The following is a 23,891-nucleotide window of genomic DNA, read 5'->3' as shown; positions in this document are numbered from 1 at the left end:
ACCTTTAATATTATTATTACTTTAAAATATTATTTATTATTAATTGAGCTACCAGCTTTTATTATTCTTTTTCTTTCTCAAAAGTTGTGGTGATTTATTTATATTAGCCATCATTTTTTTGGTAAGTTAGCTATGGTTTTTAACGTGGCTAAAAATTATTTTGTTACCGTGGCTTGGTCAAACTTTGGTCAAACAAAAACATATTGATGAATAGTTTAAGAAGAGTGACATTGTCACATTGGTATATAATTTAAGAAAAGAAAAAAAATAATAAATTAATTTTGAAAGAGGGATAAAATGGTCAATCAAGAACAGGTTTGTAGTGCATGCCATATTAATAATGCAGACAAAGATGTAACAGGTGACGCCAGAAGTGATGGGAATTTGTTAGGTCAGAGAATAATATAAATCATTAAGAAGATCATTACCTAATAATTTAAGTTTTTAGTTTGAATTGATTCTTTATGTGGTATCAAAGTTTGAGTGACCACAAGGTCACAAATTCAATTCTCACAACCCCTCATTCTCTGGTGGAATTAAATAAGCGTAAGGTAAATTAAAATTTAGGTCTATACAATATTATGCTTCAAGCCTAAAAGGCTCTTGGGTGAGGGGATATGTTAGAGAATAATATAAGGGAAATGATATTGTGACAACCAAGTTGTGTTACTACTAAGTGACTACCAATCAATCTTATCGTTAGATCGATTATATTGATCAAACGGTTATATTTATTTTCATCTTTGTATGGTCATGATTCCCCAAATTTAATACTTTATATTTATTTTCACCTTTGTATGATTATGATTTCCTATATTTAATGCTTTTACTTTAAATATGGGGAATCATGACCATACAAAGATGGAAATAAATATAACCGTTGGATCAATATAATCGATCTAACGGTGAGATTGATTGGTAGTCACTTGGTTGTCACAATCTCCTTCCCCATAATATAAACCCTTAAAAAGAAGGTAATCACTCAATAGTTTACGCTTTTAAATTGAATTAATTTTTTACATATTAGGCAACACGACAGAGTAAGGCAACCTTAATTTTCAAAATCTTGACTATTGTTCCTAGAAATGTTCTATTGGATAGAACTGTTGATCGTGGTAAGGAATTCATTGGATAATTACAATTGATAACGATTTTCATAGAAATTTTACCACCGACAATAACTAAACCCCATACTTTGGCCTATCATTCAATCTCCAAATAGGAAGAAGAGGTATTGGATAGTTCTTACTAGCATATGAGTGCTCATCATAAGACAATTTTAGTTTAGTTATCTTACTTCTCCTCAGAACCCGTCATTTTATGGCATAGGCAACTAATTAAGAGAAGAAAATTTCCTCCCCTCTTATAAAGAATGACTAAGTCCTCACCTATGATAATTAATTCTGTGTTCTAAATAACATTATATATATTTGGATTACTATCTTTATATGCATAATCTTTTATCTATTTGCAATTACCACAATTCACAACTATTTCATACTTATATAATGTTGTAATACATATTTAAGATTGATGTGAAATATTAATATGAGACTCATATTGAAAGCCTTCACTATGAAGAAAAGACTCAAGTCAACAAAGGCTGCTACATCTCAGCAAGTCACTTTCCTCAAACTTCTTTCCATACTTCACCGCAAAAAAATTAGCATCTAAGCACAAGCTTATCTCAAAGTCACCCACAAGAACCAATAAAAAGAGATTGTTGCCTTCATAAAGAAAAGCATCTCCCAAGCTTATCATCTCTCCACTACAAATACATGCGTTAACCGAAGGTATACATCTTCTCCTAGATGAATGAACCTGCTTGAAACTTGAACTGACTTAAGCTTCAGAGTGTCTTACTGGTACATTCCACATCTTGTTCTAGTAAATACTCATGGATTAAAGTTGCATCAAATCAACAGACATAATTTCTTAATAGAGTACATCTTAAATAATTAATACACATCAGCCTAAGAACCGTTAGAACGTGCATAATTTCATTCTTTTATTTTTGGTCAAATTCATAAAATTTGATTGAGTGTTAGTTTAAAATCTTATTTTTGTTGTATTACCTTTCAACACATATTTTGTACGTGTATCCTTGATGAACCATCTGAGTTAAAAAATAAATAAATAAATAAATAATGCTGATACAAAGAAAATATAATTAAAATTTAAGTAATTAAATTGAATTTTCAAGTTAGAAAGGTGAAGAGCAACGCATAACATTAGAGGTGTGCATGGAACGGTTTATAACCGGTTTTGAAAAAAATCAAACCGAACTGATTTTAAACGGTTTGGTTTTCAAACCGAACCGGTTTTCTTTGTTTAAAATCAGTTTTTAATTTTCCAAACCGGTTTGAAACCAGTTTCAAAACCGGTTTGCAACCAGTTCCAAAACCGGTTTATGGTTCATAACCGGTTTTGATTTAAAACCGGTTTTAAACTGGTTTTAATTCAAAACCGGTTTTAAATCAAAACCGGTTATGAATCATAAACCGGTTATCAAGTTAAAAACCGATTTTATAACAAATTCAAAATCAATTTTTCATAAATTGTACTATTTTTATAAGTAGTTGTTTCTCCCGATTTGAGCCATTGAAGATCTATTTGGGATCTTGATCTGGTTGAGAAAATAGAGGTTTTTTTTTTCTTCAAATTTTGGGGAATTAAAAACAAACAGCACAAACAAAATAAAAACCATGTAACCAAAAAAAAAAACCAACAAAACTGCACCCAACAGCCTATCATTTAATGATGAGATGAGCACACCCGGAAGGAGGTTCTGTTAGAACATGGGTTCAAGCTTCCTTAAATCTTGCTTAATTGGCACAAAAGCCATAGCTCAAATTCCTTTTTACTGTAAGCGTCATGTTTATGGATCAAAATCTATCCGAAAGAAAATTGGCACGAGGTTTGGAAAAAGAAAAGGAAAATCTATCCTAAAATTGAGTGTGTTAATAATACATCATAAAATTTAGCATTAGGCAAGTGCTACTAATACAAAAAAAATAAAAAACAAAAAAACAAAAAACAAACCACAACGAAAATTGAAGTTTGGAAAAAGTAGAGCAGTTTGGTTATCGATAACTAATTATTTTTATGATTGGATAAATAACCAATTTATAAAATAAAATGCAGTTTTGTATGAAACCGGTTTAAAAAAAATCAATTTTTTAAATGTGAAACAGTTTGATTATAAATTGGTTTGATTCTTTTTGAACATTTTGAACATCCCTACGTAACATGACTCAAACGAACTTGAACACACCACTTGACATTTACATTATCCGTGACCGTGAGCTTGGCCCGAGGCACAACTGCAACTGTCCAGAGCATGCCGAGAAGGAGATTTTTAGGTTGCGTTTAATTTATTTTATTTTGTTATTATTTTTTATTGATGAATTTTCATTCATAATTATAAAAATATCGCATTATTTTAACAGTATTATTTCTTGTTTCTAAGATATTGTGAAAGAAATGAAAATAATATTTTTAAAGTTTTCATCTTCTTTACCGGTTTTAAAAATTATAATTGTTAATGAAACCATATAAATTAAAAATAAAAACAGAATATAAACCAAATAACACTGCAAATTATCAGTTTTAATTGACAAGTGCAATCTACTCCTAAACAAAAGAAAACGGCAGAAACCTTGTAAGCAGCTTTCGTCAACTTTCATCCATTAACATTGAAACGATACAAGCTATAAAAATAATAAATCTTGTAGATTATTGCAAATGACAATTCTAACAAATGTTGATCCTATTCTTGACACATTTCAACCAACACTCGTTATGTACAGACGATACAAAGATTCACCAACATGAAGCGTTTAATCCTCGCTGATGTAGAAAATTACACTCTGGCTAACTTATTAATGGGCAGCCGCATTAATAACGAATGCAAATAAAAATCAACATGAAGACCAGAATAAATGTTCAATAAATGTCAGAATTGCTTTATATCACTTTTAGGAAGGGGCAAAACTTCGAATTAATAAACAAGCTAAATATCTAATGAGCAGAAACAACAGAAAAAGAAAGAAATTGAAACAAAAATATACTGTACACTAATTTGTTGCATAACCTTGCGAACCGAGAATAAGGTCCACTGGTGTTAGCCCAATTTTTCATACAAACAATGAAACCAAGATTTATCACCGTGTTCATCACTCCCGAACAGCAACCTCTTGATCAACCCTCCAGTAATTTGCATCATTGAACTCCTTCATTCCAGGGCTGCCCTCTTCAGAATTTTCCTTTTCCGGCACTTCCGAGACTATGTTTTTTTTCAATGGTCCCGCTTCCCCAACTATCCCTTCGTTGAGAGCCTGATCCATTGCCTTCTCAGCACCTTCTAATTCTACACCTACAAATTCAACATCCTCTTCAAAGAGTGAGGGTACTGCTACGGATCTCTGACTCGAGTCACCACCGCCGTTGATTGAATCTCTATTGGTTGGTGACCCATTTGAAGGTACAGATTCCCCATTTGAAGAACTCAGACGAGGGCTGCCTACTTCAGGCTTTCTCGACATATTATTTCCAGACTCATCGTGATCCACAAAGGGGTTCATGCTTGAGCTGGCAACTTGCATATCTGATGGTTCACCCCATCCTACCCAATCAGGTAAATGCCTATCTCTAAACAAGTCCTGATTGTCCGATGCCTCAAACCTGAAGAATCCCATATCATGCGAAGCCCTTGCCTTCTCATTTTCAAAGTTTAAAACACCCTCATCCACGGAATCACAAGGAGTTAATCCGCTAAATAAGCTTGAGCTTGAGCTAGAAGTACCATTCGTGGTATTTTTGCTGTCAGCCAATTCTTCATCCTCATCAACCACTACCTCATCGTCACTACTGTTGCTACCACCATTTGCAGCTCCATTCAAGTTTATTTCATCCATCATCTCAGAGGATGATGTGGACCCAGGAGCGTCAACATTTCTGTCATCTTGGAATGCAAACCAGTTGGAGTTTGTAAACAGATTACTGCATAAAACAAATGACTGCATCAATATCTAATGATGAATGAAATAGAAAAATACCTTGGACATCCTAAGCTTGGCTGCCAATTTAAGCAACCATCCACCAAAAACCGTAAAGCAATGCACCTTAACCAGGTTTTTCAGAGGTTGAAGAGCCAGCAACTACAAGTTATGTCTAAATACCGTTAAACACTAAAAAAAAAAGAATTTAGCACAACCATGTAAATCCAGCAACAAGCAGGAACAGAACATATTTAAATAGGTGGATAAATGAAACTTTCAAATAAATTTACATGTACAAGGTGAAAGCAGAAACAAAATTGAAATATGACCCAATGGATAATTGTGCATAAAACTGTAACAAATATAAGATGATCATTCACATGTTTCCTTTGGTCAATCTTAATGAACAATAATTATAAATTGTGTACATCTACTAAATTCAAAAAGCGTACCTAATCATAATATTCAAATTATACTATGCTGCATTTATTTCCTATCCAAACTCCTAAATGCTACTTAACCTCCTTACTCTATCCACTTCTATCATTTAGCCTCCCCATGGTACTAGTTTCTGCGTACAATGGAGGTGAATAGCTGTGGGAGGCAGAGACAAGTAACATCATGAAGCAGAAAATTAAAACTGAGAAATATCTTCAGGGGTTAAGAAAATGAAAAAGCATATTTTATTTCTATCACAGGATGTGAACATTTGTATAAATTACAGCTTGAGATTGTTACAACAGCAAGAAAACGGGAAGGAAAGGACAAAATCCCCTAATAGAGGATCTATAGGTACTTCACAAAGTAAAGTATGCCAATAGAATCTGGTAATATGCTGTTTCTTCCATATCCATCCATATTTAATTCTTCCATTGTTGCATTAAAAGGATATGTCTCTCTCCAGTCTGTGACTGCAAACTACACTCCTCTGTCATATTTATTAAAAGTACATAAAAAATTAAGGAAATAACGGATAACACTTGAAAGAAGCTGAAGTATACAGGAAAACCTGAAAAAACACTTGCTGGGCAAAATAGAGGGACAAAAAACAACACATGCACACACGAATATTTGTACGCACATGGGGCATAACAAATGAGTTGATCATTGTATGCATGCATGTACGTATACATGTTATTTTGCATAAAACTAACATCACACTGCTTGATAAATCCATGAAATCAAATTCCTCTTAACATAGTGAATGGCTATAATATATGACAAAATAATACTCACCTCCCTTGATCATCACCAAGTCTTAGGGACGATATGACTACTTCAGCAGAATCATCGTCGAAGTAGGTATCCTGCATTTGATAAAACAGACAAACTATCAAATTAGTTAACAAAGAGATCAAGAACACTATATGTTAGGCACTGCTACGCTAGACGACCACGTGGGAATTATGAGTAAGGAGCAAAAGAGGGGGGCGGAAAGGTTTAGAAGTAAAGATAAAGAGGAAAAGGAAGGATATAACACATCCGGACATTGACTGATAGCTTGAAGAACAAGGAGTCAGTTACATATGGTTGTAACTGCTGCAACAGAAACTAAACTGATTACAATTACAGCTGGCAAATGTGCCACGTCACTACAAACCATAAACATAATTAGGATACAAAGCAAACTATTATGTAGCGATATACAAAGATTCAGAGGTAATGTGAAAGAAAAGAAAAGCGAGAGAATTTGAGAGAAAGTGAAAACTTCTGAACTGTTCTATCATTTTCATCATATCAGATCTGAACACTAGACTGATATATAGACAATGTAATACAAGACTTGTTCAACAAGCTTCTAGCTTAACAAGAAGGAGTCAGTTACATGTGGTTGTAACGGCTGCAACAGAAACTAAATAGATTATTGTTGAATATCATGACACGAAAGAAATATATAAAAATTCGTGTGTTTCAATTATGCAGCGGAGGCTCTATTATATAGAGTAAAATGAAATAAAAAGAAATAATACACAATGTGGGACTTTCTCCCTCAGGCATAACTACTCTATTTACCATATTCTTAACACGCACCCTCAAGTTAGAACATATAAATCATATGTTATAAGCTTGTTACATATGTACTCTATTCGAGAACCTCTCAATGATTAGTGAAGTCACCGGTCAATTGATCATTTAAGTTAACGAAATGAGTGACGATATCTCCTTAAGGACCTTTTCTCCGATGAAATGACAATTTATTTCAATGTTCTTAGTCTTTTCATTAAGCATTTGATTTGAAGCAATATGTAAAGCAGTTTGATTATCACAAATAAGAGTTTCTAGGTCTTCGTAAAGGAGACCTTTACTTGGAGCTGTCTTGATATACTTAAAAATGTGAATTACTGCATTCTAGTGTTTCTAACAAGAATTAAGGAACCAAATTACCACACTGACTACAAATGAGATCTCTGGTTGAGTGACTGTGATGCAATTTAATTTCCCAACTAATCTTATATATCTTTTAGGATTTGAGAATGGCTCCCTTTGATTTCACAAAAGCTTAACAGTCAGTATCAATTGACTTAGCATTCAACAGAGTTGTCTCTTCAAGATTGTTTACAGCATACTTCCTCTAGGATATCACAATACTATATTTGGATTGGGTCACCTCTATTCCTAAGAAATACCGAAGTTTTCCACGATCCTCTGTCTAAAAATACGGGCAGAGATGTTTCAAATAAGTTATGCCATAATGATCACTACCTGTGATGACAATATCATCAACAAACACCACCAAATAAATGGATCCTGAACTTGAATGGCGAGAGAATATTGAGTGGTCAACCTCACTTCACATCAAGTCAAACTATTGAACAACAAAGCCAAATCTTCCAAACCTAAATATATAGACTTGCAAAGACGCGAAACTAGACCAGACTCTCTCCGAGCAACGAACTTATGAGGTTGGTCCATATAAACTTCTTCAGCAAGATCATTATGTAAGAAAGCATTATTGATATCCAACTAATAAAGAGGCTAGTGACGGATGGCATCCGTAAAAAAGAAAAGGCGAACTGAGGTCATTTTCCCCACGGGGGAGAATGTATCCCCTTAATCTAGTCTAAACACCCAAGTGTATTCCTCTGCCACCAATCAGGCCTTTATACGGTCTACTTGACTATTAGGACCATCATTGATAGTGAATATCCACCTGCAACCACCAATAGATTTCCCAAAAAAAGAGGAACCAAATCCCAAGTATCACTGCTCTAAAGGGCACACACCTTGTCAATCATAGTTTGTTTCCATCATGAATGAGATAAAGTCTCACCTACAAGTCTTTGGAATAGTCATAGAAGACAAGAAAGACATACAAGCAAAATATGAATGTGAATTAAAGGTACAAGGTCCTATACTACACATCCGATCTCTCTATTTATCTCCTAGAAAGTTTTTGTGCCTACAACATCACATTGGATAGTACAAAAAATAACAAGAACTATCCTGGAAGCCCTTGATGATCCTAAATGCAGACAAGTTGTCTTTGAAGAAATGGATGTCTTACAAAAGAATGGAACTTGGGAGATTGTGGCATTGCCTCAAGGAAAATAACCAATGGGTTGAAAGCGGGTGTTCATGCTAAAATTCAATGTTGATGGCAGCATCAACAGATACAAGGCAAGATTGGTTGCTAAAAGGTTCACACAAACACACGAGACATATTATCGAGGGACATTCGCTCCAGTGGCAAAAATCAACACAATTAGAGTTCTCTTGTCTATTGTTGCTGATCTCGATTAGCCCTTACAACAATTGGACGTGAAAAGTTCCTTCTTAACTGGTGATTTAAATGAGGAAGTCTACATGGATACCCCACTTGGTTTCGAAAAAGGAAGTGGCTTGGTATGCAGAAGAGGCTTATACAGTCCCCTAGAGAATGATTTCATAAATTCACTCAAGTAGCTAAAGGGAAAAAGTTATTAATAGGCCCAAACCGACACACTCTTGCACAAACGTTTCGAGATGGTAAGATTGTTATTCTTACAGTTTATATGGATGACATAATTGTTACAGGTGATGATCATGAAGAGTTATATTCCCAAAAGAGATATCTAGCAGACCAATTTGAGTTAAAGGATCTTGGAGCCCATAAGCACTTCCTCGGCATGGAAGTAACTTAGAGCAAGATAGGGATCACAATTTCTCAAAAAAGTATATCCTAGATCTGCTTCAAGAAGCAAGCATGCTTGGATGCAAACTATCTGAGACGCCTATGGAACCTAATTTAAGGTTGAGCATTGAAGGTGGATAGGAGGTTGACAAGGAACAATATCAGCGAGCGGTTGGTAAACTAATTTATCTATCTCACACATGGGCTTATATTGCATTTGTTGTATGTATGTTCAGCCAATTCATGCACTACCCTAAGGAACAATACCATGACGTTATTTATAGGATCCTAAGGTATCTGAAAAATACACAAGACAAAGGATTGTTCTTCAGAAAAGGGGAAAAAAGGATGATTGAAATTTATACGGGTGCAGATGGGTTGATTCAGCAATTGACAAAAGATTGACCTCATCCTATTGCCCTTATGTATTGATTAATCTTGTGACTCTGAGAAGTAAGAAAAAGAAACAACCAATGATGGGCAAAGATAATGCAGAAGTCGAATTCCGATCTCTAGCCCATGATATTTGTGAGGGCATCTGGCTAAGAAGACTCCTTAGTGAGCTACATGTTTCCTACTTCTTACCAATAAGCTATATTGTGACAACAAGGCAGCAATTAGTTTTGCTCAATATCTTGTCCACCATGATAGGACCAAACACATGAAAGTTGGTCGCCACTTCATCCAGGAAAAATTAAATGACAGGAGTGTGTGTGTGTGTATGACATATGTTCCAACCAAGGTCAAACCACAAATATGCTCATTGTAAGCTTACATAGAGTGACCCTCGAAAACTTAATTAACAAGTAGAAGATGATCAACATATCCATCTCACCTTAAGGGGGTGTGGAAAATCCTGAAGATTCTCTTATACTTTAGGAAAGACTTTACAAATAAAATCAAATAGGATCTGTTTTAATCTATTTTAAGTAGAGCCGGCAAAACGGGCTCGGCTCGACGGGCCAACCCGCCCAACCCGCTAAACGGGACGGGGCGGGCTGAGTTTTTCAACTCATCTCAAAAGCGGGGCGGGGCGAGGCGGGCTCATTTTTTGGCGGGTTGATGGCGGGCCGAGGCGGGTCAGTGTAAAATAGGCTCGGGCTGGCCGGCCAACCCGCCAAACGGGGCGGGGCGGGCTGACTCATTTTTTGGCGGGTTGATGGCGGGGTGGGGCGGGCCGCCCACTTTGCCACCTCTAATTTTAAGTAGGACTAATTTGATTGATTTTTGTATATAATTTGTTTCCTTATTAGCGGTATATATTGTAACCACTCCTATGGGAGAAATCAAGTCAATACACGATTTTCACAACAAAAAAAACAAAAAACAAAAAAAAAGAGGAGGAAAAGGAAGGAAATAAGACATCCTAACATTGAGTGAGTATTTGAGGCCTTTGGGCAGGAAGGTTTGCAGACCCTGATAGTTCTACAATATTCTGTTTTTTGTTTTCTTATCTGGTGGAGCGTGAGATTGATGAATCTGTGATTCTAATCTTTGTAATTGGGGTTTATCCCAATTTTCTGTAATAAAATACCTAGTTTCATATCACCATATATTTTGATTGATTGCAGCATCACTTCGAGACAGGCTACAAAAGTAAATCAACTTAAGCTTAATATAGTAAAACTACAAAATTACAGGCTACGGAACACGTCAAATTGTTAATCTGTATGCTTGGCAGAGCTGTAATAAGCATGAGATAGTCAACTAATTCCCAAATGAACAGACATTTTAAAGAGCCAAGTGGTTCTCAAAATCCCTGAAATCAATCAAATAAAACTACTTTAGATACCACAAATAAACAAAACTATTACCTCATCATCTCGATCATGACCACCACGTTCCTGCAACAAAGATCATCACCTCGTTAGTCCAGCATTTAGGACATTGCCCAACCCATAAGGCAAATATGGGAAACTAAAGGGGGGGACATGATTCAATAATGAACAGGCATGCAGAGAGAGGATAAGAAGAGGCAAACAACAACTACAAACCTCTTCATTATCCTCCTTTCCATAAATTTTGTATATAAATGCCTGGCTCAAATTATTTGCTAAAGCTGCAACATCATAGTCTCTGTCATGAAGGTCATCATCATCACTATCCCTCATCCTATCTTGTAATGCAGTTGGACGTCTGCACATAACAAGGAAAGATAAGAGATCAATCAAAAGGATAAAGGACTCACAACATCCACTGCCTTATATTTTTAATGTCTATGTCATACACATTTTGAAATCAAGCCCAACCAATCCTTATTGCTCGAGATAACCTCAGTTCACATTTTAGACTACCCATTCAAGGCACGGCCTTGCCCACTTGTAATTATATCACTAAAACCAAAATTTACACCATCAAGACAGACATTATGCAAAATAAAAACATCTCGATACTCCCACTAACACTTATGCTGGTAGATAACTGAAATTAGAGCTTACCCACAAGCCCAACGGTGAACATTCTCAACCACATTACGCTCCTGAAGAACTGTAGCTTGCCACTCATTCCATTTACTGTTCTCCTACAGATGTTGAAGAAATCAAGTTGTAGTATTTAAAGAAAGTTTATCCCAACAATAATTCAACATGTAGGTTAAACCTCATGGTTTAAGGCAGAGGAGAACTATTCATCTGAGAGGTCAAGGAAGTCCAAGAGGAACACATACAAAACAATTCAGTGCTTTAGAAGAAAAAACCTTGCTCTGGGATCTAAAACCTAAACACTGTTGATGCCAATGTTACTGAAAGTGAACTAGGCACAACAAGGACTTGTGTCCTCCATGCAAAACAAAATGAACTTTTGGGGAAGACTGTTAATAAACGACACCAAAGCTTCTGTCATATGAAGCTTAAGCAAATTTGTCAAGGATGTAATTCAAGGCATGTATGATGTATCAAATATCTTTCAGATATTTATACGAGCAGGAAGAGTTTCATATACTACTTACTATGAAAACCATGAACCACGTACCTGGAAGTAGGTTATACAAAACTAACCTGAAGACATGCTAGAATGTTGCTTCGGTTGTGTGCCAAGTGAACAAGTTTATTAGCTATTCGAGTAATATGTCCAATGTTTCCTACCCGTGTTGCCAGGTTTCCAGCAGCAGGGACTGTTCGCTGCGAGATCACAAGAGTTCAGCTAAAAGATGTTCACATAGACTTAACCGTGGAGTGGAGATTAAGTGTTCAGTGCATACAGAAGAAATCACTTGAGTTCATGTATGATATATCTTTCTTTTCTTTGCATTTAATTCAACAAAACATGAAGAAAATCAAGTTAACTGAATTCTCACATCCTATAATAAGTTTTCCAAGCGAAAATTATGTTGTTAGTGATTCAACAATAAACATGTAAAGAACCAGTTCAACCCAAAAGCTTAAGCTATTAGGTGAGGCTACATTAATGATTTTATATATCTTATTGAAAAGAAGTTTTTGTATATTGATATTGAATAAATTACATGAGTGAGTATTTATACAAGAAAGAATCGCTAAGAATGACTAAGCGATGACTAATCAATCCTATCACAATCCTAATCACAATCAATTCTAATCAATCACAATTAATCCTAATCAATCATAATCAATCCTAATCAATCATAATCAATCCTAATTAATAGGAAATAAAAACGGAAACATGTTTGAATTCTAATTTTCTACACTCCCCCTCAAGTTGGGAGGTAAATATTGATCATTCCCAACTTGCCAATCAAGTCTTCGAATGCTGGACGGTGTAGGCCCTTGGTAAGGACATCTGCCGTTTGCTCTTTGGTTGGAACATATATCAAATGCACACTTCCATCATCTAATTTTTCTTTGATGAAGTGACGATCAACTTCCACGTGCTTTGTTCGATCATGATGCACAGGATTTTGAGCAATGCTAACAGCTGCCTTGTTGTCACAATATAGTTTTATTGGTAGGGAATATGAAATCTTCAACTCTTGAAGAAGTCTTCTTAACCAGATTCCTTCACAAACTCCATGAGCTAAAGCTCGAAATTCTGCTTCAGCACTACTTCTTGCAACCACTGTTTGCTTTTTGCTTCTCCAAGTAACAAGATTTCCCCACACATAGGTGCAATAGCCTGAGGTAGATCTTCTGTCTACTGATGAGCCTGCCCAATCTGCATCAGTGTAGATTTCAATTGTCCTTTTATACCCCTTTTTAAAGAATAATCCTCTTCCTGGAGTATTCTTGAGGTATCTAAGCACCCTATAGACTGCACTAAGATGCTTCTCCTTGGGTGAGTGCATGAATTGACTAATCATACTCACCGCAAAGGCAATGTCAGGACGCGTATGAGATAAGTAGATTAGTTTACCAACCAATCGTTGATATTGTTCTTTATCCACCTCATTCCCATCTTCAATACCTAACTTGGTATTAGGTTCCACAGGTGTCTCAGCAGGTTTACACCCTAACATTCCTGTTTCCAACAAAAGATCTAGAACATATTTCTTTTGTGTTAGAGTGATGCCTGTTTTGCTCCTAGCAACTTCCATACCAAGGAAAATTTGAGAGTGCCAAGGTCTTTGAGTTCAAATTGAGCTGCTAGAAATTTCTTCAAGGTGTTCAATTCCTCAATATCATCACCTGTAAGAATTATATCATCTACATATACAATAAGAATAGCAATTTTACCATCCTTAGAGTGTTTGTGGAAGAGAGTATGATCAGTCTGTGCTTGAATGAAGCCTCTTCTTTTGACTGCTTGTGTGAATTTGTCGAACCATTCTCTGGGAGACTGTTTCAATCCATATAGAGACTTTTTTAGTTTACACACTGATTCATTTCCCCTTTCAAAACCAGGTGGAGGATCCATATAGACTTCTTCATGTAAGTCACCATTTAGGAATGCATTCTTCACATCTAACTGTTGCAGAGGCCAATCTAGATTGGCAGCAAGAGATAAGAGAACTCGGATGGTATTGACTTTAGCAACCGGAGCAAAAGTCTCATGATAATCTATCCCATGAGTCTGAGTGAAACCCTTTGCAACCAATCTTGCCTTGTATCTGTTGATGCTATTATCTGCATTGAATTTTATTGTAAACACCCATTTGCATCCTACTGCCTTTTTTCCTTTGGGTAGGGTCACTATCTCCCAAGTTCCATTTCTTTCTAAAGCATTCATTTCTTCAAAGACAGCATCCCTCCATTTTTTATCATTGAGAGCCTCATGTATATTTCTCGGTATCTTTGTACTATCCAACATAGTATTGAAAGCACGAAACCCTGGGGACAACTTTCCATATGAAATATGATTAGAAATAGGATGAGTAGTACAAGATCGAGTACCTTTTCTGAGAGCAATGGGCAAGTGTAGATCATTTTCACCATGACACTCAAGTATTGGGGTGCTGGAACTAGAACATGGTTCAGAATCCTGGCAGTGTAGAGGCTCTGGGTTATTCACACTTTGAGGAGGCTTTCGCCTGCTATAAACTTGTCCCCATGTTGAGGAGACTCCTGATGGTGAGGATTCTGTAGCTCCCCCTGTTTCCAAAAGTAGAGGTAATACTGTGGCATTAATAGGTTCCCATGACTGATCTTCATCTACTCCTATAGACTCCCCCTGAAGAGAAGTCGAGGGGAAGAAAGGGTCATTCTCAGAAAAAGTGACATCCATAGAGACAAAGACCTTACGAAGAGAGGGTGAATAACACTTATAGCCACGTTGAGTAGGAGAATAACCAATAAAGACACACTGGAGAGACTTAGGATCAAGCTTAGACCGTTGATGGGAGGGAATATGGACAAATACAACACAACCAAATAACTTGAGAGGTAAGGAGGAGACACATCGGAAGGAAGGGAAGATACGAACAAGACTAGAAAGAGGAGACTGAAATTTCAGAATGCGAGATGGCATTCGATTTATCAGATACGAGGCAGTGAGAACTGCCTCTCCCCAAAGATATTTAGGAACACTCGTGGTAAACATAAGAGCCCGAGCAACTTCAAGGAGATGTCGGTTTTTTCTTTCCGCAACTCCGTTTTGTTGGGGTGTGTCAGGACACGAGCTTTGGTGAAGGATGCCATGTTGGGAAAGATATTCTCCAAGAATAGAGTTAAAATACTCTTTGCCATTATCTGTACGAAGAATTTGTATAGCAACTTGGAATTGGGTTTGAACCATGGCATGAAATTTTTTAAACACGGATGCAGCATCGGACTTATCCTTTAGAAGATACACCCAACAAACTCGAGAATGGTCATCAATGAAGGTAATGAACCATCGAGTACCTGAAATATTTTTAACACGGGCTGGACCCCATATGTCGCTATGAATTAAGGAAAATGGGGAAGAGTCATGGTGAACTTTAGAAGGATAATGAGCACGAGTATGCTTGGCAAGTTGACAAATATCACAAGAAAACAAACTTGGACTTTTATTAATAAATAAGTTTGGCAACAACTTCTGAAGATAAATAAAATTTGGATGGCCTAGCCTACGATGCCACAGCATAACATCATTACATGAATCAAAAGGAAACATAGAGTTTTTTTCTACGAAAACAGCTTCATGAGTCACATCCTCCTCAAAGTAGTAAAGTCCACCATCCTCTCTAGCACTGCCAATCATCCTCTCCGAGTCCTGTTCCTGAAAAACACAACCATGTGGAAAGAATTTAGCAAAGCAATGCAACTCAGAGGTGAGCTTGCTAATGGAAATGAGATTACAAGTCAGAGAAGGAACATAAAGAACTGATGTCAAAGTAATCAGCTCAGAAAGTTTAATGGTTCCGTGTCCCGCAATCTGGGAAAAACTGCCATCGGCGATCTTGACCCGAGAAGGTTCAGAATATGGAGTGTATGAACAAAACAAGCCAAGATTACCTGTCATATGATCAGAGGCTCCAGAATCAAGGATCCAATGATTTTGACTATCAACATGGAAAGTTGTACCTTGCTGGACCACATGACTAGTGGCCTTAGGAGGTTGCTCGTGGTAATAAAAAGAGTGTTTTGAGGAAGCCATGAATAAAAAGAGAAGGGTTGACCGTTGATGAAAAATCAAGTTTTGTAAACTTTTGATCTGACCTCTGGAACAGGAAGGGGAGAAGCCGGGGAGAAGGTCTGTGCAAGTCGCGACGGAAAAAAAACGTCTGGAAGGCGGCGCGTGGTGGCGCGTGCAGCGGCTGACGGCGATGGGTCCAGCGACGGTCGACTCGTCGGATCCTTCTGAGTCGAATGGTCACCTCACTTTTTTGATCGGAGGTCAGTAAACTAGGTTTCTGTGTTGGACAGATTCAAGGCGGTGTTTAGGAGGTGTTTGACGGTGATGGAAGTGTTTGGATGGTTATTTCAGATTTGAATTAGGGTAGGAACGAACCCGCTCTGATACCATATTGAAAAGAAGTTTTTGTATATTGATATTGAATAAATTACATGAGTGAGTATTTATACAAGAAAGAATCGCTAAGAATGACTAAGCGATGACTAATCAATCCTATCACAATCCTAATCACAATCAATTCTAATCAATCACAATTAATCCTAATCAATCATAATCAATCCTAATCAATCATAATCAATCCTAATTAATAGGAAATAAAAACGGAAACATGTTTGAATTCTAATTTTCTACATATCTCAACACGCCCCCTCACACAAGAGCCCACTGGGCTTGAAGGGTAATGCACAGGCCCACCTACCTGTGCGAACAAAGAAATTCCACTAGAAAGAAAGTGGGGGCAGTGAGGATCGAACCCGGGACACGAGGCTCTGATACCATGTAAAGAACCAATGCAACCCAAAAACTTAAGCTATTGGGTGAGGCTACATTAATGATTTTATATATCTCAACAAAACACAACTGAAGAAGTAATGGCCAATGCACGAGCTCCCATCTATCAGTTTGAAGCATTCAATTACCTGATTGCTTTCAGCAGAAAGAATACAATGTTTATCTGCTTCGAGAAACCTTCCAACTAAATCACACTCTCGAAGAAGATGATCAACAATGGCGTCTATTTTGCTCTCCAAACATGACAATATGATACTTTCTATGTGATGGTGTAATGAGTTATTGTATGGATACCTGAATTAGTAGAGATTGCGTCAACAGAAGAGATGGGAAATATATATGCAGAATACATCAAGGTTTTTCCCAACATCTACTACAACTCTGCAAAATTGAAAATTAAAAGTTGCTTACTCAAAGAAAAGATCGATGACGCGTCGGATGGTCCCAGAGTTGACCAATTCTTTTTCCGCCACTTCATTTCCAGTTTTTAAAAGTACTGCAATGAATTCCACAATCTGAAATAAATTGCACATTTGTCAGAGAAAGAAAACGTATTCAAAGATGACGTTATGAATGTCGGAAGTACACAATAAAGCTTATACGAGGAATAAAATTCAACCTTAACTGACCGTGACATAGTTTTCAGGGGCCAGCCATATATAGCAAATTTATGATACACAAATATAAAACTAACCTTTAATCGATGCTTGCCAAGTGGAGGTTTCAATTCACCATATGTTGTAGGCAATACCTTTTCATCGGATGACACATCCAAAAGCACAAGCAATTCACCTGCAGACAAGATATGCAATCTTACTGGTGATGTGATTAAGCTGCTTAAATAAAATGTGCCAGATTTTATACCAAACAGAACGAAAAAGTTTCTATATCATTCTTCAAGCCTCTAATTCAGGAAAAATATAAAAAACATGGCCTCTGAGGATTAAAGTGCACAACATCTTGACCAATAGTACTTCGATAGCTATTGATGACTAGATGAATTAGGAAGAGAAGACTAGAAAGAAAAGGGAATAGGGGATAGCAACTAGAACATCAACAAATTAATTATTCATCAAAAATCAGTACTTAAACCAAATTAAAATCCATTTTATTGGCAAGCCTATAGGGATCTTTCTTCTAGGAGAAGTATTGGCCCTTTTGAATAGGCAAACTCCAGATGGCACTGTTTCCAGTGATCTTAATTTTACCATGACAAAGAAATGATAACTAAATATAATCTACTGCAGCAAATGAAAACCATAAATTAAAAGTCTCAAACCAAAAAAAAAAAACACGTACAAAGCCCACATTACAGCAGAGAAATAACCCCGCCACCCCCACCACAAAAAAAAAAAAAAAACACAAACTGTACTTACATATTTCCCCTTTCTTGAGGACTCATCTTTATATACCTCCTGTAGACTAGGGATCACCCTTTTAGTAGTTTTCTTAGAAATCTCTTATTATTCTCCAAAATTCTACATCTCATAACTTAACATAATTAAAAAAGCCTATAACCTTTTCTAGATAACTATAATTTCCTCCAGTCATATTGTGTTTCATATCATCATTATAAACAAGTATAATATAACTAATGTCAAATCCTAATATTGAGCATATAAACTCTTGCCCATATGAGGATAACAAACTATACTTACCAAGTTTAGGGAGCATTGCACCAACAGTATCTGGGTTTACAGGAATTTGTGGCTCATACATGTTTTGACTTCGGAATGAGAGAAAAAGTGAAGATGAAACAGCTGATTTTTTGGGATCCAACAAAGAAATACACACTGAAAGTGAGTTGACAAGGCTAGACTTTGATTGTGAATCTTCCAATGCATAACCTAAAATTTTTGCAACAAAACTGCAAAGTAACAAAACTTCACTAATCAAGTCACAGGTATGCTTAAAAAAAAAAAAACAAGTAAAGCCTTCCAATAAAAACCTTGGACTTGAAAGTTTAATTGCCAGAGTAGATGATGCAATTCGAGTTATTGCACATAATGTTTCAGCTACATTGGCATGAACTTCAGGAGGACTCTGGTTCAAACAGAAAAGAAACAGTTCTCAGATAATTTCTAACAAAAGACAACAAGGCAGCAAAGAGCCTATAAAATTCAAACGCTAAAGAATAACCAAATTGGGATCTTTCTGTTTCCCAGAAAGATTAATTTTCTTTCATGTATCTCTCCATGTATAGCTCCAATATTTATTTTATGAGAACCTATGACGACAAACCCAAAACACCACAACCCAGAATTAGTTGTGACAGTGTCCCTGACAAGTGACAAAATGTGATGTCAAGTAGTCAAATTCCTTGATCAGGCCGATATTACGCACTCATGCTTGTAGAACAAGCCTATGGCTTCATGTAAGCTCAATGAACAAGACTCAAATCACTTAATACTGGGCAAGAGCAGAATGGCTAGGTGAGGTAGGCTAAAGAACATCCCATTCCCATGGATTATCTACCAATAAATAAATAAACTAGCCCTCCTACAAAATATAGTGAATATCATGATGTTTAGGTGCATACACAACATACAGCTAATCAGAAAAATTTGGCTAAAGCACATATAAACCCAGAATATAGATGCTACACTTACAGATGGGCTTAGTTTATCAACAATCATCTCTAGCAGGTTGCTCTCAGCCAACCATTGCATCACATCTATAAAATTGGGATATGCATGGTCATCAGCACCTACTAATCGAACCAAAACCTGAGCAAAGAACTTATCTCAGAACCCATTGTAACACATTAGCAAGATTCTCAATAATGTCATAACTACTAGATAGAAGTTTACCTCCATAATGGATGTAATTCCTATTAAATCAACCAGTTGGCGAAAAACATGCTGATGGGTCTGCAGAGAGTATGCGGAAGCATGAATGAAAGATGATTTCACAAGAAAACCATATACCATACAGCTTAATAATAAAATAGACTACAAACTGATCCACATAGAAGTGCTAAGAACGAAAGGAAGAAGTTTTTTGCCCGGTAGTTCTTTGTTGTCTCCTTAAAAATTTTCATTATAACATAAAAATAAAATTCTACAACAAAAGCACATTGCTTTACTTACTTGAACATAATTCATAAGTGGCACTGTCTTTCGAATCATTAGACAAATAACAACCTGCAAAATGGCATAAAAATTAGCATAGAGCAAGAAGTTTTAATATAACCATATAGCTAATGCTGACAAAATGTCAAAAAACTAAATGTTCCAACATTAACAAGCATATACCTTGCTAAAGTAACCAGCCAGTAAGGTACTATGAGAACGATCGGGCTCCAAGAAGGAGAATAATAAGTTCATGAGCTGCAATAACAAGAATGGTAAGTGGAAATAAATACAAGCAAAGCACTACTATATGACATCAAATCTATATATGTGTGTGTGTGTGTGTGTTATGAAAATTAAGTATAAACCTCTTCTTCATCCACCAAGGTCTTCAAAATGACATCAATTTCACATGTAAAGATCTCACAGGCAATGAATGGAAACCTAAATTATAGAACAACGATCAGATGTTAAAATGGGGGAAACAAGAAAGTTGAAACATTTAAATATAAAGCTCCTTTGCAACAAATTTTCAGTTGTGACTGCATACTTGAAGAGCCGTTTGTTTTCAGCATCTTCCGGTGGTTCTTCGATAATGTAGCATAGCAATTGCTCAACCTGAGCTCTATCTCTGAGACTGAAAGTAAAGAACAAGACAATGGCAAATAATTATTAATTACCTTGCATTGAATCATCATTGCATATCCTGCCTGTGCTTTATGTAATTAAACTTACTTCCACTTAACACTGGACGTAAAAATAGGTAGATACAGAAAAAGTAAAATAACAACAATAACCAAGCTTTAGTTCCTACTAGGTGGGGAAAGCTACATGGATCAATCATAGCCATTGGACTCTATCAAAAACCAAAATAAGCACAATAGTGGGGGGGGGGGGGGGGGGGGGAATTGTTATGGAAGGAAGAACTCTATTATTTCGAACTGATCAGAAACATACAAGTTGATGAGACGGCTATTTAAAGCCTTGCATTCTTGTATTATTTCCTCTTCATCCAGAAGCTCTTCCAAAGTGAAGTTCTCCTTGTCCAATAGTGCCTCCACCTGCAGAGAACCGGTGACACAAAATGATACATTGAGGAAGTAAATAAGCCAGGCAAGCTTTGAGCCACTTGAGGCTTTGATCATAAGATCAAGACACCATCATAATATTCTTCTCCATCAATTATGAGACCTTCAGTTACGAAATTTCACTCTAAAGATCTATCATTACAGAGATAGTAAAGAAATATGATAATCTTGAAGAAGTAAAGCAAGATTTTGGCCAAGTGCCTTCGAATTTAAATCTATAGAATACATAAAGTGAAAACTCTTGAAGACTCATTTATGGTATTATTTCTTTCTTTCTTTTTCATAAATTTGCAATAATTTGAGTGTATTTGCTTTAAGTAAATTTCATTGCTCGGTAAGTATGCCCAAATTAACACCCTAAGACGGAGGAAGGACATTCTACAGAGAAGGTAGTAAAATTTACGGACAAAACATTAATTGAATAATTCGCTAAAGATCCTCAAATATGTGTAATCGATACTCCTCCTTCCTAACATAGCATGCCACTAAAGCAGAGATTCGTTAAAAAGAAACAGCAGACTGAGAAAAAGAGCACACATATTGCAGTAATTAGAATTCAAAAGGAATTAAAGCAAGGAAAAACACGCTAGATAAGCTAAGGTCGGCCTGCAAATGGAAATTACGCTAATAAGACACAGCTGGGTAACTATCAGCTAAGCACAGTGGAAGAACAATTCATTGATTGGTAATTAGAAAACTTAACTAATGTTAAATAATTGAGCGCGTTTGAAAAAGGAAACCAGAACTAATTGATGCTACAACTAACGAGCAAAACAGAAAAAGAAAATAAAGAATCGAATAGGAATTCAAATGCAGCAAAATTCAGCTATTCGAGTTAATTAGCAGAAGAGAACCAGAAAGAAAGAGAGAGAGAGAGAGGAAAAACTCACAGGAGAGGAGGCAGAGATAGAGGGGAGTTTCCAAAACATGCTGAAAAAGAATATGGAAGAGTGAGAAAGGGTAGAAGGAGGACGTGGTTGGATCCGTTAACCGGCGGCGATTGTAGGCGGAGTTAGCCGGGGAACATCGCATCGGAGAGGTTGAAATAGGAAGCCGTAAACCCTAATTTCGAGGGAGAAAGATCGAAAAGATGCGAGGACGTGAATATCAAACAGAGAGAGAGAGAGAGTAATCGTATGTGGTGGTAGCTACGGTGATTGAAAATTGAAGGAGAAGGGCGCTCTAGTGATACAAAAAGGATGTACTTCGGAATTGCCACACAACAGCACCACCCCCGCTACATAACATGGAAATGTATGTATGTATATATGTACGTATACGTACATACGTGTATACATTCTACTCTAATCTCTAACACAATACATACTAAATAGCAAAGTTTTTTAAGATTTTCGCTCTTTGTTTTTAATTTTATTTTTTCAAGATCGAGTGAGGAATTCCTGGAGTGTTATGTTTCTAAGCGTTAAGCATTGAGAAGAGATAAATAAATCAAAGAGAAATAGTGGGATATTATTTTCGTTTGTTTATTTCATTTAAGTATAAAAACGAAAAGGTAAATATTCTCTTTAATTTTGAATATAAGTTAAAATGTATGAAATTTATTTTATTTTTTAATTCTCTTTCGAATTAAAATATACATTTTCGAATTCAGTTTTGAATTTTGTTACGACCACTCAAATTTTATAACATTTCTTTAAGAAATAATACATTTATTTACATAAAAAGAAAAAAAAAATACTAATACATTGGCAACTAGACTACTAGAGAAATGCACATACGTCCATAAATCACTCACAACACAGGTGTCATGTGATGCACCGAAAGACCCTTTTTATTATGCTTGGTGACACTGACCTGCCGGTAGTTTATACCACTATACACATGACTAATTGGCCGTTTCAATTTAATTAATGGTTTCAAAATTTAATTTTGGATATATAAAATTAGAGTGAAAATATTCTAACTACTAAAAATTTTTACTACTAGCTTCTTACCCATCACATACCATTGGATCAAAGAGAGAAAATAAAAAGTTTTTGAAGAGAAAATATTAAAAAGTTTTTGAAGAAAGATAAAATGTTAATCTAATGATGATTAGATAGGTAGTAAATTGATAGTGAAAAATTTTGGCAGTGAAAATATTCTTCCTTGTAAAATTATTAGAGAGAATCTTTTCATTTTTATAATTTTGCTCAGTTCGATCAAATTAATAATGTAGATAAATTAAAAAAAAAAAAACATAACGTTATTATTATATAATATTTCGCACATTCCCATATAATACAAAATAAAAAAGCGGCAATCCACATAAAAAAAAAAAAAAAAAAAAAAACACAGAAGGGGCTGGGAGGGCACGTGTCTTCCGCTTTGGCGACTTTTTAAATCCGATAAAAAGGAGGGGGGTTGGTTTCCTTTTTTATGACTAATTTTCTTCAGCTGTCTTTCTTTCTTTTGGGTTGTTGGCTTGCTAAAATTCTAAGGCTTAGCGGGAAATGTGATTTAACTTGATTTAGAGAAGCAAAGTTCAGGACATAGGTATATAATGGCAATGGTCCACGAAAACTTTATGCAGATTAATCATCTTCATATTATAAGAGATAATTTTATCTCCTACAAACACATAAAAATTTATGTGGAACCATGTAAAAAAAAAAAGAAAAAAAATATAAGTCGCACACACTTTTATATATATATATAAGAGATAAAAGTATCTCTTATAACACGAGAAACATTAACTTTTCTATAAATAGATCAAGCATTTACAAATAATCGATTGTGCTAACTTTCATATCATCTTTTCTATTTCTTTAATTTATTTTGAGTATTCCACCACCTTAAATATCATATATCTTGTGAATTTAAATAAATCTATTTACTATACTTTTATATTTATCTTACTCTCTTT

The 23,891-nt window shown here is 35.8% G+C and overlaps 1 protein-coding gene across 2 annotated transcripts; it reads right to left on the bottom strand.

Moving 5' to 3' along the window:
- Window positions 1-3,794: 3,794 nt before the first annotated feature.
- Window positions 3,795-22,217, bottom strand: LOC133298577 (uncharacterized). 2 transcript variants are annotated; one of them, XM_061497901.1, is made up of 20 exons: window positions 21,916-22,217; window positions 20,895-20,998; window positions 20,488-20,574; window positions 20,306-20,381; window positions 20,121-20,195; window positions 19,956-20,009; window positions 19,677-19,736; window positions 19,476-19,592; window positions 18,815-18,909; window positions 18,525-18,733; window positions 17,561-17,658; window positions 17,278-17,381; window positions 16,995-17,160; window positions 12,108-12,230; window positions 11,550-11,632; window positions 11,106-11,247; window positions 10,926-10,955; window positions 6,237-6,307; window positions 4,474-5,001; window positions 3,795-4,428 (listed from the first exon to the last, which is right to left on the bottom strand). In XM_061497901.1, exons 1-20 carry the CDS (start codon window positions 21,952-21,954, stop codon window positions 4,176-4,178), a joined length of 2,514 nt encoding a protein of 837 aa, XP_061353885.1. In that variant the 5' UTR covers window positions 21,955-22,217; the 3' UTR covers window positions 3,795-4,175. The 2 variants fall into 2 exon arrangements, with proteins under 2 accessions (XP_061353885.1, XP_061353884.1); XM_061497900.1 differs by having other exon boundaries at window positions 3,796-5,001.
- Between the last annotated feature and the right edge of the window lie 1,674 nt (window positions 22,218-23,891).

This window comes from Gastrolobium bilobum, unplaced genomic scaffold (assembly GCF_033153095.1).
Source record: "Gastrolobium bilobum isolate Gb01-03AN ecotype WA unplaced genomic scaffold, APGP_CSIRO_Gbil_v1 utg13847, whole genome shotgun sequence".
NCBI classification, from domain to species: domain Eukaryota; kingdom Viridiplantae; phylum Streptophyta; class Magnoliopsida; order Fabales; family Fabaceae; genus Gastrolobium; species Gastrolobium bilobum.
Note: the sequence above shows the minus strand (reverse complement) of the source record. Positions and strands in the feature narration are given on the sequence as shown.

Bases quoted from the DNA above. Each gene is read 5' to 3' on its own strand.
- LOC133298577 (XM_061497900.1), bottom strand. From the start codon at position 21,954: ATGTTTTGGAAACTCCCCTCTATCTCTGCCTCCTCTCCT. The intron at 20,999-21,915 runs GTGAGTTTTTCC...GGTTCTCTGCAG, and splicing joins CTATCTCTGCCTCCTCTCCT to GTGGAGGCACTATTGGACAA. The intron at 17,382-17,560 runs GTTAGTTTTATA...AATTTATTTCAG, and splicing joins TTGGCAAGCATCGATTAAAG to ATTGTGGAATTCATTGCAGT.